Source organism: Oncorhynchus mykiss, chromosome 18, assembly GCF_057628025.1.
Source record: "Oncorhynchus mykiss isolate SJ-2025 chromosome 18, ASM5762802v1, whole genome shotgun sequence".
Lineage (NCBI taxonomy): Eukaryota > Metazoa > Chordata > Actinopteri > Salmoniformes > Salmonidae > Oncorhynchus > Oncorhynchus mykiss.
The window spans coordinates 48,829,020-48,844,492 of record NC_143039.1 but is presented as its reverse complement, the minus strand read 5'-3'; the positions used below and the strand labels follow the sequence as shown (position 1 = coordinate 48,844,492).

The 15,473-nt window shown below is 42.1% G+C and overlaps 1 protein-coding gene across 5 annotated transcripts in view; it reads right to left on the bottom strand.

The window, feature by feature from the left end:
- Nucleotides 1-15,130, bottom strand: part of carmil1 (capping protein regulator and myosin 1 linker 1) — a 37,354-nt gene extending 22,224 nt beyond the window's left edge. The window contains exons 1-7 of one of the 5 annotated variants that reach the window (XM_090208679.1): nucleotides 15,024-15,130; nucleotides 14,850-14,887; nucleotides 14,672-14,701; nucleotides 11,088-11,185; nucleotides 6,928-6,978; nucleotides 494-553; nucleotides 277-398 (exon numbers count right to left, since the gene is read on the bottom strand). Coding sequence is in view for 1 of the 5 variants with exons in the window: in XM_090208677.1 (XP_090064803.1) it covers nucleotides 277-398; nucleotides 494-553; nucleotides 6,928-6,978; nucleotides 11,088-11,185; nucleotides 14,672-14,711 (371 nt within the window). In the remaining 4 variants the exon portion in view is untranslated. Of the gene's footprint in view, nucleotides 1-276; nucleotides 399-493; nucleotides 554-6,927; nucleotides 6,979-11,087; nucleotides 11,186-14,671 lie in introns of those variants that run through there. The other 4 variants (XM_090208678.1, XM_090208680.1, XM_090208677.1 and 1 more) reach the window with 4 other exon arrangements.
- Between the last annotated feature and the right edge of the window lie 343 nt (nucleotides 15,131-15,473).

The following is a 15,473-nucleotide window of genomic DNA, read 5'->3' as shown; positions in this document are numbered from 1 at the left end:
AGTAATGAGACATTATATAAACTCTTTATAGTGTTTTATTTACGTTTTAGAGGTGATAAGTTGGACAAATAGTGTGAAAAAGCCGTTTCCCCACACGACATATCTCCCCCTTTCACTATCACTCAGTAGCTTTCGTTTCCCGCTCCGCCATTTTTAAAATACCCTGAAATATTACATTTTATGGGGGCTAAAATAAGGTCAAGTGTAGAGAACACTGCAATGTACGGAAGTTCGCTAGCTACCGTTAACAAAGAGAGAGGGACAGAGGGGACCTACACTGGGGACAGGCCTGGATAGATCCTGTGTAGACAGGTCCCAATGTGGGCCACCACCTCATCCACGTCCTCCACAGAGCCAAGCTTCAGGGACAGCTGGCCTCGGTCATACTCCAACAACAACTGTAGGGGGCGCAACACAGTGACAACTGACACGGTCTGTAACATGTTTGGCTTGAACAGAGGTTGTTTCATGTTTAAAGCCAGGACTATCTTACCTGAGTGGGCTTGTTACTAGTGATCCCTTGTATATCCAAGTAATTGAAGGTCTGTTCAATCTGAAACGACACACAAAAACAAATATCTGCACAATACCAGAAATAGAAAAGGTATTGGATCATAAAACGGTGGACATCTTCGAATACAAATCTGAACGTGTTGGAAAACATACTGATAAAAAAAACTAAAAAAAGAGACACACAAGGACACATGGACACTCTGTCTTTCACAGCTATAACACAAAATCCCAAACAAGCCCTGCAATAGATGGACAAACCCCCAAAATAACCCAACACAAAAACACATACACAGCTGGCAGGATGACAAGGGAGTAAGGGTAAGGAGGTCAAACTAATCCAGAGCTGCTATCAACCCGATGCCAAAGGTCTCAGGGTTAAAGAGAAAACCTCCCCCTCCAGCTGTTGAATCCCTCCATTGTCTTCGCTCGGCACCCAGAACTCCACGGGCAACATTTACTCCCAGGAAAAACCGAGCCTCTTACACAGACCAGAGTGTATTATAATCTAAAAACACTTTCTTACATTGACTACACTATACAGGAACAATAATGGTTAACACTTTAGCCTGAAGGAATGCTTTATGATTAAGTATTTCACTTGAAATAAGCATGTAGCTTAGTGTTAGAAAAATCACCTCAGCGTTTTACCTTTCCAGAGGTTACGAGTGTAACACTCAAATCCAGCAGAAAGAGGAAATAACATAGTTTTAGGGCTCTGAAAATACTGTAACTTCTCTTTAAGTGCATGGGGTTTTAATGACAAGCAATTGAAGAAGTACAGTGCCTTCAGAAAGTATTCACACACCCTTTTAATTTTCCACATTTTGTTGTTACAGCCTGAATTTAAGATGTATTACATTTGGATTTGTCATCTCTGGCCGACACAGCTCATAATGTCAAAGGGGAATTGTTACGGCAAGCCTAGATAAGTTCAGGAGTAAACATTTGCATAAGAAGTCACGTAAGTTGCATGGACTCACTGCGTGTTTAACATGATTTTTGTACGACTGCCTCATCTCTGTACCCCACACGTATAAGGTCCATCAGTCAAGCAGTGAATTTCAAACACAGATTCAACCACAAAGACCAGGGAGTTTTTCCAATGCCTCGCAAAGAAGGGCACCTATTGGTAGATGGGGAAACATTTTAAAAAGCAGGCATTGAATATCCCTTTAAGCATGGTCAGGGATTTCACCATGAGGCCAATGATGACTTTAAAACAGTTAGAGTTGAATGGCTTTGATAGGAGAAAATGGAGGATGGGATCAACAACACTGTCAATTGTAGTTACTCCACAATACTAAACTAATTGATTGAGTAAAAATAAAAAAGCCTGTACAGAATAAAAAGATTCCAAAACATGCATCCTGTTTGCAAAAAGGCACTAAAGTAAGACTGCAAAAAATTCATTTCTTTGCCACATTTTATGTCCTGAATAGAAAGCATTATGTTTGGGGCAAATCCAACACATCTCCGAGTACCACTTTTCACGCAGTATTTTCAAGAATGGTGATGGCTGCATCATGTTATGAGTATGTTTGTCATCGCCAAGAACTAGGGAGTTCATGAAAAAAAATAAACCGAAGAGCTAAGCACAGGCAAAATTAAATTGAAAAATCTGGTTCAGTCTGTTTTCCAATAAACACTGGGAGACAAATTCACCTTTCAACAGGACAATAACCTAAAACACAGTTCTGCTTACCAAGATGACATTGAATGTTCCTGAGTGGCCTAGTTACAGTTTTGACTTAAAATCAGCTTGAAAATCTATGGCAAGACTTGAAAATGGATGTCTAGCAATGATCAACAACCAGCTTGATAGAGCTTGAATAATTTTTTAAAGAATAATGTGCAAATATTGCACAATCCTGGACACTTACCTGTAAATCCCTGCCAAAGGTGATTCTAACATGTATTGACTCAGGGAGTTGAATATATCACACACACACACACAAATAATGGGAAAAATCAAAAGAACTCAGACAAGACCTCAGAAAACTTTTTTTTAGACCTCCACAAGTCTGGTTCATCCTTGGGAGCAATTTCCAAACGCCTGAAGGTACAAATTCGTCTGTACAAACAATAGTACAAAAGTATAAACACCATGGGACCACGCAGCCGTCATACCGCTCAGGAAGGAGACGCGTTCTGTCTCCTAGAGATGAACGTACTTTGATGCGAAAAGTGCAAATCAACCCTTAGAACAACAACAAAGGACCTTGTGAAGATGCTGGAGGAAACGGGTACAAAAGTATCTATATCCACAGTAAAACGAGTCCTACATAACCTGAAAGGCCGCTCAGAAAGGAAGAAGCCACTGCTCCAAAACCGCCATAAAAAAGCCAGACTACGGTTTGCAACTGCACATGGGGACAAAGATCGTACTTTTTGGAGAAATGTCATTTGGGCTGATGAAACAAAAATAGAACTCTTTGGCCATAATGACCACCGTTATGTTTGGAGGGAAAAGGGGGGAGGCTTGCAAGCCGAAAAACATCATCCCAACCATGAAGCACGGGGTGGCACCATCATGTTGTGGGGGTGCTATGCTGCAGGAGAGACTGGTGCCCTTCACAAAATAGATGGCATCATGAGGCAGGAAAATTGTGGATATATTGAAGCAATATCTGAAGACATCAGTCAGGAAGTTGAAGCTTGGTCGCAAATGGGTCTTCCAAATGGACAATGACCCTAAGCATACTTCCAAAGTTGTGGCAAAATGGTTTAAAGACAACAAAGTCAAGGTATTGGAATGGCCATCACAAAGCCCTGACCTCAATCCTATAGACAATTTGTAGGCAGAACTGAAAAAGCATGTGTGAGCAAGGAGGCCTACAAACCTGACTCAGTTACACCAGCTCTGTCAGGAGGAATGGGCCAAAATTCCCCCAACTTAATGTGGGAAGCTTGTGGAAGGCTACCCGAAACATTTGACCAAATACTAATTGAGTGTATGTAAACTTCTGTCCCACTGGGAATGTGATGAAAGAAATAACAGCTGACATAAATCATTCTCTCCACTATTATTCTGACATTTCGCATTCTAAAAATCAAGTGGTGATCCTAACTGACCTAAGACAGGGAATTTTTACTCTGATTAAATGTCAGGAATTGTGGAAAAACTGAGTTTAAATGTACGTGGCTAAGATGTATGTAAACTTCCGACTTCAACTGTACACATACACCAACATTTTGGGGTCACTTAAAAATGTCCTTGTTTTTAAAAGAAAGCACATTTTTTGTCCATTAAAATATCAAAACAAACTGTTTTTCTGATCAATTTGATGTTATTTAAAAAATTGGCAAACAAAATAGCTTTTCTTTTCAAAAGTTATATATAAATATACTATATATATATATATATATATATATATATATATATATATATATATATATATATATATATATATATATATATATATATATATATACTTATATATATATATATATATATATATATATATATAAATATACTATATATATATATATATATATATATAAATATACTTATATATATATATATATATAAATATACTTATATATATATATATATAAATATACTTATATATATATATATATATAAATATACTTATATATATATATATATATACTTATATATATATAAATATACTTATATATATATATATATAAATATACTATATATATATATATATATATATATATATAAATATACTTATATATATATATATATATAAATATACTTATATATATATATATATAAATATACTTATATATATATATAAATATACTTATATATATATATATATATACACACACACACACACAAACTAGGCAAGTCAGTTAAGAACAAATTCTTATTTACAATGACAGCCTACCCTGGCCAAACCTGGATGACGCTGGGCCAATTGTGCGCCACCCTATGGGACTCCCAATCATGGCCGGATGTGATACAGCCTGGATTCGAATCAGGGACTGTAGTGACACCTCTTGCACTGAGATGCAGTGCCTTAGACCACTGCGCCACTCAAGAGCCCTATTAGTGTTTCATTTTTCCTAAATGCTTTACAAATGTTCAAATTTTTCTTCCACTTTGACATTTTGTGTAGATCGTTGACAAAACAATGACAACAACAAAATGCGGGAAAAAGTCAAGGGGTGTGAATACTTTCTGAAGTCACTATACATGTAAATCACCCCATTCATAAAATGTGCAGTCCAAAGCCTGCAGTGAAATAGTTGCAGTTACTGGTATTCATTTACCAGTACATTACCGTTTGGAAACAAGTGAGCAGATCCCACCATATGCCATGACATTTGATATTTCTACCCACAATGCAGCTGTGAACACACAGCCTGAAGGAAAGAAAAACAGTCAATACTTTCTGAAAAACCTAAACCTTGAGAGTTAGAGAGTCAAAAAAGTAAAACAGAAATAGGAGAGCGAAAGATCTGCTGTGACTTGCTCCTTGGGCCAGCCACTCTACCGGAAAGAATTCCAGAAGAGGTCCTCATAAATAAGCTGGGGCACGCCCGGAGATTGACTAAGCAAACATTCCCAAAGAGGACCATCTGGGATGACTGGGGGCAGTAGGAAGACAGTCAGTCTAATTAAGTTCTCAATACATCCAGACAGAAGTCATCCCACTCACTCAAACCTCTACTTTCTATGTGTTGTAATGGAGTGAATTCCCTGTACGTCATCATTACATTATTAGACCGCACATAAAAAGGGAGTAACAGTGACTGCAGTGATTTCAACTTCACAATAACTTAATTGTCCTTTAGTAATATTAGTATTAACAAATGTAGCAACATGCAGTACACTGGTAAACTAATCTCATTCCAAAATCACCCCTCTTCTGGGAAGGCTTTCCACTAGATGTTGGAACATTGCTGGGTGGACTTCTTCCGTTCAGCCACATGACCCGGACGACGCTGGGCCAATTGAGCATTTGTGAGGTGTGGTATTGATGTTGGGCGATTAGACCTGACCTGACTTTCCAATTCATCCCAAAGGTGTTTGATGGGGTTGAGGTCAGGGTTCTGTGCAGGGCAGTCAAGTTCTTCCACAACGATCTTGCTTTGTGCACGGGGGCATTGTCATGCTGAAACAGGAAAGGCCCTTCCCCAACTGTTGCCACAAAGTTGGAAGCACAGAATCATCTAGAATGTCATTGTACGCTGTAGAGTTTATTATACATTTGTTACTTTTCTCCCCAATTTCGTGGTATCCAAGTGGTAGTTACAGTCTTGTCTCATTGCTGCAACTCCTGTACGGACTCAGGAGAGGCGAAGGTCGAGAGCCATGCGTCCTCCGAAACACAACCCAACAAAGCCACACTGCTTCTTGACACAATATCCACTTAACCCGGAAGCCAGCCGCACCAATGTGTCGGACAAAACACTGTGCACCTGGTGACCATGTCAGCGTGCACTGCGCCCTGCCCGCCACAGGAGTTGATAGTGAGCGATGGGACAAGGACATCCCTGTCGGCCAAACCCTCCACTAACCCGGACGACGCTGGGCCATTGGTGTGCCGCCCCATGGGTTTTTAGTTGCGGCCAGCTGCGACATAACCTGGACTCGAACCCAGAATCTCTAGTGGCACAGCTAGCACTGCCTTAGACCACTGCGCCACTCGGGAGGCCTCACTGTGTAGAACTAAGATTTCCCTTCACTTGAACTAAGGGGCCTAGCCCGAACCATAAAAAACAGCCGCAGACTGTTCCGAACCATTCCTTTTCCACCAAAGTCTACAGTTGGCTCTATGCATCGAGGCATGTAGATTTCACCTTGCATCCGCCAAACCCAGATTCAGCCGATGCTTGGCATTGCGCATGGTGATCTTAGGCTTGTTTGCAGCTGCTCAGCCATGGAAACCCATTTCATGAAGCTCCAGAAGAAACAGTTATTGTGCTGACGTTGCTTCCAGAGGCAGTTTGGAACTTGGTAGCGAGTGTTGCAACTAAGGATAGACAATTTTTAAGGTCTACGCGCTTCAGCACTCGGCGGTCACGTTCTGCAAGCTTGTGTGGCCTACCACTTCGCGGCTTAGCCATTGTTGCCCCTAGACGTTTCCACCTCACAATAACAGCACTTACAGTTGACCGGGGCAGCTCTAGCAGGGCAGACATTTGACAAACTGACTTGTTGGAAAGGTGACATCCTACGACGGTGCCACGTTGAAAGTCACTGTTCAGTGAGGCCATTCTACTGCCAATGTTTGTCTATGGAGATTGCATGGCTGTGTGCTCTATTTTATACACCTGTCAGCAACGGGTGTTGCTGAAATAGCCGAGTCCACTAATTTGAAAGGTTTTCCACATACTTTTGTATATGTAGTACATTTGATTCATAGGAAGATCAAAATACACACTAGCACACACAAACATGTACACACACACGTGCGTGTACTCACTCTCACTTCTTACCTTGGTGGGGACCCTCGCAGTAAGCAGAAAGCCCCGATGGGATGCCAAAGCCTGTAGAGGAGAGCGACAGATCAGAGAGACATAATGGAAGTCAACAACTGTACTATGTATACTGAACAAAAATAAACCCAACACGCAACAATTTCAAAGATTTTACTGAGTTACAGTTCATAGAAGGAAAGCAGCCAATTGAAATAAATTCATTAGGGTCTAATCTATGAATTTCACATGACTGGGCAAGGGCGCAGCCATGCGTGGGGGAGCCAGGCCCAGCCAATGAGAATTTGTTTTTCCCCACAAAAGGGCTTTATTACAGACAAAAATACTCCTCTGCACCCCTCAGATCCCGCAGGTAAAGAAGCCGGATGTGGAGGTCCTGGGCTGCCGTTGATACACGTGGTCTGCGGTTGTTAGGCCGTTTGCATGTACTGCCAAATTCTCTAAAACAACGTTGGAGGCAGCTTATGGTAGTTGTGGCAACAGCTCTGTTGGACATTCCTGCAGTCAGCATGCCAGTTACACACTCCCTTCAAACTTGAGTAAATTGTGGCATGTTGTGAGACAAAATACGGCACATTTTAGAATGGCCTTTTATTGCACAAGGTGCACCTGTGTAATGATCATGCTGTTTAATCAAATTATTGATATGCCACACCTGTCAGGTTGATAGATTATCTTGGCAAAGGAGAAATGCTCACTAACAGGGATGTAAACAAATTTGTGCAGAACACTTGAGAAATTTGTGCATATGGAACATTTCTGGGATCTTTTATTTCAGGTCATGAAATATGGAACCAACACATTACATGTTGCATTTATATTTTTGTTCAGTGTAGGTCGATTTGGGCCCAAATCAAACTTGACAAAGTTACTAATCTGTTCCACCAGTGGTTTGCAGCTGTTATTGGTATGGAAGGAACATGAATGTGCTCCCGAGTGGCGCAGCGGTCTAAGGCAAGGCACTGCATCTCAATGCAAGACGCATCACTACAGTCCCTGGTTCGAATCCAGGCTGTATCACATCCGGCCGTGACTGGGAGTCCCATAGGGCGGCACACAATTGTCCCAGCGTCGTCCGGGGTAAGCCGTCATTGTAAATAAGTATTTGTTCTTAACTGACTTACCTAGTTAAATAAAATATATATTGCATGTGTAGAAAAGGTTTAGAGGTTTGCAGTGAAATTGTGTTATGAACATTGTTTAACGTCTTTGATTTCATTTATGCGTTTTAAACCTTTCTATTCTCAAAGACACAGGTGCAAACTCAATTGTAATCGCACAGTAGTAGCTAACTAATTTCTATGTAAAAAGAGACATGTAAAAGTACCATGGTGAGTACAGAGGAATACACAGTTATAGCTGGAAGGAGAAAGAGAGAACTGACTGTGGATCAGATAGCTGTGGTATGTGGGTTTTTTGGAGTGAGGTCACTCTTCAAGGCCAAATATGAGCGTCAACCAATGGCTAAGTCAACCAATGGCTGGGTGTGAGAGAGGAGACCCCACCCCTCTCTGCTCTGGACAATCTGTTCCTGCATTTTATAGTATCTCAGGTGTAAAGAGGGGAATGGGTATTGTATGTTCACACACACACACAGAAACAGACAGACATTTCACAATCCCATAATGGTTCCTACAGGTAAAGCCCACTTATCCATTGTGTCTTACGGATAAAGACTGCTTAACCAAATTTTGACTACTGAGTTTGGCCGATTAATATAGACGGATTACATCGCTACTCTAGCAAGGCCTAGGAATGTGCCAATGTGGTGGGCTGTATTTATCAGTGTCTGATGCTCTCAGTCAGTGCCCTGTGGGGAAGTGTTCTGTCAAGTCAAGAAAGGAGACAAGAGACAGTGAACATAAATACCACCAAATTGTGGAACTTTACAAAACAATAGGGGCCCAGAATCTACAGTGTGTCCAACAGGGCCCCAGAACGAACCTACAGCGTGTCCAACAGGGCCCCAGAACGAACCTACAGCGTGTCCAACAGGGCCCCAGAACGAACCTACAGCGTGTCCAACAGGGCCCCAGAACGAACCTACAGCGTGTCCAACAGGGCCCCAGAACGAACCTACAGCGTGTCCAACAGGGCCCCAGAACGAACCTACAGCGTGTCCAACAGGGCCCCAGAACGAACCTACAGCGTGTCCAACAGGGCCCCAGAACGAACCTACAGCGTGTCCAACAGGGCCCCAGAACGAACCTACAGCGTGTCCAACAGGGCCCCAGAACGAACCTACAGCGTGTCCAACAGGGCCCCAGAACGAACCTACAGCGTGTCCAACAGGGCCCCAGAACGAACCTACAGCGTGTCCAACAGGGCCCCAGAACGAACCTACAGCGTGTCCAACAGGGCCCCAGAACGAACCTACAGCGTGTCCAACAGGGCCCCAGAACGAACCTACAGTGTGTCCAATAGGGCCCCAGAACGAACCTACAGTGTGTCCAATAGGGCCCCAGAACGAACCTACAGTGTGTCCAATAGGGCCCCAGAACGAACCCACAGTGTGTCCAATAGGGCCCCAGAACCCACAGTGTGTCCAATAGGGCCCCAGAACCCACAGTGTGTCCAATAGGGCCCCAGAACCCACAGTGTGTCCAATAGGGCCCCAGAACCCACAGTGTGTCCAATAGGGCCCCAGAACCCACAGTGTGTCCAATAGGGCCCCAGAACCCACAGTGTGTCCAATAGGGCCCCAGAACCCACAGTGTGTCCAATAGGGCCCCAGAACCCACAGTGTGTCCAATAGGGCCCCAGAACCCACAGTGTGTCCAATAGGGCCCCAGAACCTACAGTGTGTCCAATAGGGGCCCAGAATCTACAGTGTGTCTAATAGGGCCCCAGAACCTAGTGTGTCCATTTCACACGGAACTCTAAGGAAGGACAACTTTCCTGAAAATGACATGCTTTCAAATGTGATGTGGAAAAATGTGTACCATTTCATGAGTTAAGGACGGGTATTTAAATTAACGGGTCAATTAGATCTTCATTAAATTATGTGTCAACAATTATCTTTTTATGAACTAGGAAATCCATACTGTAGGTAATTCAGAGTATCTTCCTAAGCTAGTCAGCTGCACACACACACACACACACACACACAGAGGGTTTAGAGACATGCAGTTACATGAAACAAGATCGGCCCATATCCAATAGTAGGCCTACTCCTACACCACCTTATCTATTGTTCTTCCTCTTACACAATAATACACAGAGACTGAGTGCTCAAATGTCTTTTGAAAGTTGGGTCTGAGGCTTTTCATGTCTTTGCTGGCCCAGGGCTTAGAGGAAAGGGTAAAGGATGATGAAGTTGCCGAGTATGAGGTAAGACTGAATAGCCTCTGTATACAGGGCTGTGTTAATTCGGCCATGCAATGGAAAAAGTTTTACAACGGAAAATTAAAAACAGTGTTTCTTATGCAAGTGTCCTTGGGTATCTTGAAAGGCACACAGCAAAATGTTTTATTATTATTATTATTGGACAAGTCCAGTTAGTCCCTCCCTGTTTCAGTCTGTTTTCTTCCATTCGATGCCTAATAAACACAGCTCAGGGCTCAGGGTTAAAGAAGAAGCAACACCGTATAAAGAAGTTTGTTTGGAAAATGTCTCTGGTCTTCCTTGATCCTCCAAAAATAGATTTGATTGGAGGCAACTGATATTCCAATTGAAACCCAATAAGTCTTGGCTACCTTTTGAAGGGGATCTGAGGCTGCTAACAAAATTAAGACAGTTGTGGAGGGTCACATTTTAAATGTTACAATATAACATTCAACAATCAAGATCTATTACTCTGCATACAAAGCAACAAGAATATTACTCAGCAGACAACAAATTGTTTCAGGAAGTGAATACATTTCAGTCTGTCAAGTAGGCAGAAAGTGGTGAGGCTGTGTTTCAAACTTTATATTGTCAACCCAGTCGACTGCAGGCTTCCTGTTATGAGAATGAGGCACAGAAACAAGGTTTTGCTGAGAAGCATGTGAACCTTGAGAGAATGAGGAAAATGACAAACACTGGGGTGCTCGGAATGACAAGTTGATTTTCTCCTAAATAAAAGGGTTGTGTTGTGTCTGCACATTTAAGGCTACATTTAGGGAACTGCACAATGAGAAACCAATTATATGAGTGCCAAGAAAGCAATCCTGATGTCTTACCAGGACTCGGTTCTCCAGTTTGTCACCTTTGACCTCCAGTTGCACCCTCTTCTTCAGGGTGAGCTTGATCTTCCCTCCCACGGCATCTCTTACACTCTCTAGGAGGAACAATTGGGAAGATTAGCACTGATACGAGTATGCTATCGTTTCATCTAGTGCATGTGCAGGGCTTGGATTATTGGAGGCCTTTACAATTCAAAACATAACCCATGTATGCCTGGCCTGGGACATCATGAAAAACAGAATAAGAACATTTGCTGAAATTCTATTTTGATAGGAAAACAACCCAACTTGGGATACATTTAGCCTGCTTTGGGGTGTTCTTCAAACAGTTGTTGCATCAAGTGTGGACCTAATGTCAGCTTTGTAACCACCACACTCAGAATCCTCATAAGTAGTCAAAATACCACACATTCCATAGGCAGTGGGTTTCCCCCTGGCCATATGGCAGTGTCAGGGTGGTTTGTAATCCAACATCGGTGCACTTTTTCTCCCATCTAGTAGCAGTCAGTGTAATATTATTGCTTAATTTCATGCCAAACACAGCTTTTGTCAGCTTCCGGACTCTTACAGTTTTCATGACTTGTCAAATTTATATTAAGAGGGAGGCCGGTTTGTTTGGGTGAGTCACTTCTAATTTGTGTAGTCTTTTTTTTTATGGAATCCTGGCAAGAGTGGGGCGAACTCTTGATCAATCTGGATCTCTCCACTCTCTGGACAACTGAGATCAAAACATTTACAGCGGGAGATTTCCAAATGTGTCCCAGACTGCTTTGAACAACATGTATTTATGTATCCACAGTTCTCTGAAATAATGATTTCTGAAAACAGTTTGTTGCAGTTATCGTTTTTGTGGTGGTTCCATAAATGTATCAGTGTACATTCTCAAAACAAAAATGCTACATTTTGAAAGAACTGCGATGAAAAAAATGAACATGTCTGTTTAAGCTCGTTGTACTGGGTATTACATAATATGACAATGGTCCATCCACACACTGGTCTATCCTAGAGGAGGCCCATTGAGTTGGTGCATTCAAGACAACTGGGAACTCTCAAATCATGACGTCAGTGATCTTCAGCTCGGAAAGTCAGGGCTCAAGAAAGAGGACCGAGTTAGAATTCCGAATTGGATGACCGTTCAAAACAATTTTTCCCCAGTCGGAGCTCGTTTCTTCCCAGTTGTCATTAACACACAGAAGTTGGAAATGTCTAAGTTCCGAGTTGGTTTGAACACAGCATTGATTGTCATCCCATTGGTTGTCATCACAGAGGGAATTCAGCAAGACACGCTTCCAGTTCTTCTCCCAAACTTTGTGTACAGAAGTATGTGGGTATAGAGTACGAGTCATTATACCCATAAACCCTAGCGGTCAAACACAGAAATGGTTTCAACGGTGATTCCACCATTCGTTTTTCCTATAGGAGATTTTGTTTTGTGTAGACTTACCCTGGTGTGATGTTTTGATAACCTTCTAAATTTCTCTACAAGGTGACTTATCATTTGGAAAGTATTCAGACGCCTTCCTTTTCCCCACATTTTGTTACATTACATTATTCTAAAATGGATTAAATTTAAAAAAGTCCTCATCAATCGACACACAATACCCCCTAATGACAAAGTAAAAAACCGTTTTTTTATACATTTTGGCAAATTGTCCACCTGTGGTAAATTCAACAGATTGGACTTAATTTGAAAAGGAACACATCTGTCTACAGTATATGCTGTGAGGTCCCACAGTGCATGTCAGAGCAAAAGCCAAGCCATGAGGTTGAAGAGGTTGTCTATAGAGCTCAGAGACAAGGTACCCAAACATGTCTGCATCATTGAAGGTCCCCAAGAACACAGTGGCCTCCATCATGCTTAAATGGAAGAAGTTTGGAACCACCAAGACTCTTCCTGGAGCTGGCCGCCCAGCCAAAACTGAGCAATCGTGGGAGAAGGGCCTTGGTGAGGGAAGTGACCAAAAACCCAATGTTCACTCTGACAGAGCTCCAGCACTCCAACAATCAGGTGTTTATGGTAGAGTGGCCAGGCGGAAGCCACTCTTCAGTAAAAGGCATGACAACCCGCTTGGAGTTTGCCAAAAGGCACCTAAAGGACTCAGAACCAGATTCTCTGGTCTGATGAAACCAAGATTGAACTCTTTGGCCTGAATGCCAAGCGTCATGTCTGGAGGAAACCAGGCACCATCCCTACGGTGAAGCAGGGTGGTGGCAGCATCATGTCAGGATTGAGGGAAAGATGAACGGAGCAAAGTACAGATGATGAAAACCTGCTCCAGAGTGCTCAGGACCTCAGACTGGGGCGAAGGTTCACCTTCCAACAAGACAAGGACCCTAGGCACATAGCAAAGACAATGCAGTACAACGCAGGAGTGGCTTTGGGACAAGTCTCTGAATGTCCTTGAGTGGCCCAGCCAGAGCCCTGACTTCAACCCGATCGAACATCTCTAGAGACCTGAAAATAGCTGTGCAGCGACACTCCCAATCCAACCTAACAGAGCTTGAAAAGATTTGCAGAGAAGAAAGGGAGAAACTCTCCAAATACAGGTGCGCCAAGCTTGTAGTGTCATACCCAAGAAGACTGTAATCGCACTCTGTTCAAAACTTTGACATCGGCAAACTGTTCGCCCACATGACGCCACACGTGTTCTGCGGTTGTGAGGCCGGTTGGATGTACTGCCAAATGCTCTAAAACGACGTTGGAGACAGCTTATGGTAGAGAATTGAACAATAAATGCTCTGGCAAGAGCTCTGGTGGACATTCCTGCAGTCAATATGCCAATTGCACACTTCCTCAAAACTTGAGACATCTGTGTTGTGTGACAAAACTGCACATTTTAGAGTGGCCTTTTATTGTCCCCAGCACAAGGTGCACCTGTGTAATGACCATGCTGTTTAATCAGATTCTTGATATTTCACACTTTTGAGGTGGATAGATTATCCTGGCAAATTATAAATGCTCACTAACAGAGACAAAAACAAATGTGTGCACAATATTTGAGAGAAATAAGCTTTGTGAATATGGAATATTTCTGGGAACTTTTATTTTCAGCTCATGAAACATGGAACCAACTATTTACATGTTGCGTTTATATATAATACTATCTTTTAAATTAACCCGATACCTGTTAGTAAAGGTGGCAGTTAGAGAAGATCTGCGGGAGCATGCAGCTATTTGTAGTTTTGCATGTCTACTTTGATGCTAATTAGCATTTTCGAATCAGAGTAAATCAAGCTGAATATATTGATAAAAGTCACCTTGCCTGAGAGAGATTTACATGGTTATGAAAATGTCACACCAGGGTAAGCCTACACAGCCCTTATTTTAAGTGCTTCTAAAATCCCCTGTGGGAAAAATGCATAGTGGATAAACGATTGGAACCATTTCCCTGTTTGACCGCTAGGTTTTATGGGTATTATGACACCTCCACTGTGGGGCTCTATCAGGTGCACCTCAAATTTGAGAAACAGTTGACACACGTTTTTCCAATAGTCATTAATCAATTTGAAATGAACAATTCCAATGCAAAAGTAGTCATTTTAGCCCAAATAAATAACATTACTGTTAAAACGTTTCTTACCCAGCAACTCGTTAGGAAAATCCGTATTTTCTTCAGTCATGTTTAAGAATTAGGAGAGTTGTGTAGAGTTCAAAAGGCACAACAACAAAGACATGGATTAAAATGTAATCCAGCGACGAGTAACCTAGTCCAAGTTCTACTTTCTCCATTCATCCTCGAGTGCGTCAGAGCAATGTACCTTTATCGACGCATCTCAACAGTCTTGGAGCTCAAACTCTGAAATGAACGAATAAACCATTTTTAAATGCTAAAACTAGCCCACTTTGCGAGTCTGATGCAGAAAAAAAGACACCGTTTTTAAATGCCAAGGACTAGCCTGCTCTGCGAGTCTGTTGCAGAAAGAAGCACATACCTTCAGTCAACTCGTCAATGATCACTCTCTCCCTCAAAAAAAGGTAGGCTACTCAACGAAGTCAAGTAAGAAACATGTGACACCTGGTGGCATTATACAACATCTGTGTTACTGTGCAGGTAAAGGACCACTCAAGAGTAGGCAACCACAAGTACAGTTAAATTGTTTACAGTAGGTTAATTAATACAACAGCGGATTACTACTAGAACAATTTCCATTAATGTTGTATTACGTTCAGTTATTACGTCGGTAATAATGTTCAAAACACAATATAGGACACCCTGTCATATGCAGCCGACATTTAAATACAACTTCGAAGTTGTAAGCTACAGTTGCAGGCTATACACAATGTTTGCCTCTTGGAGTGCTTTTGAGCCAAAACGGGTCCAAAATGGACAGAAATATTGTCCAGAAATGACATTGAATGGAAAGTGACACACCTTCCCACAC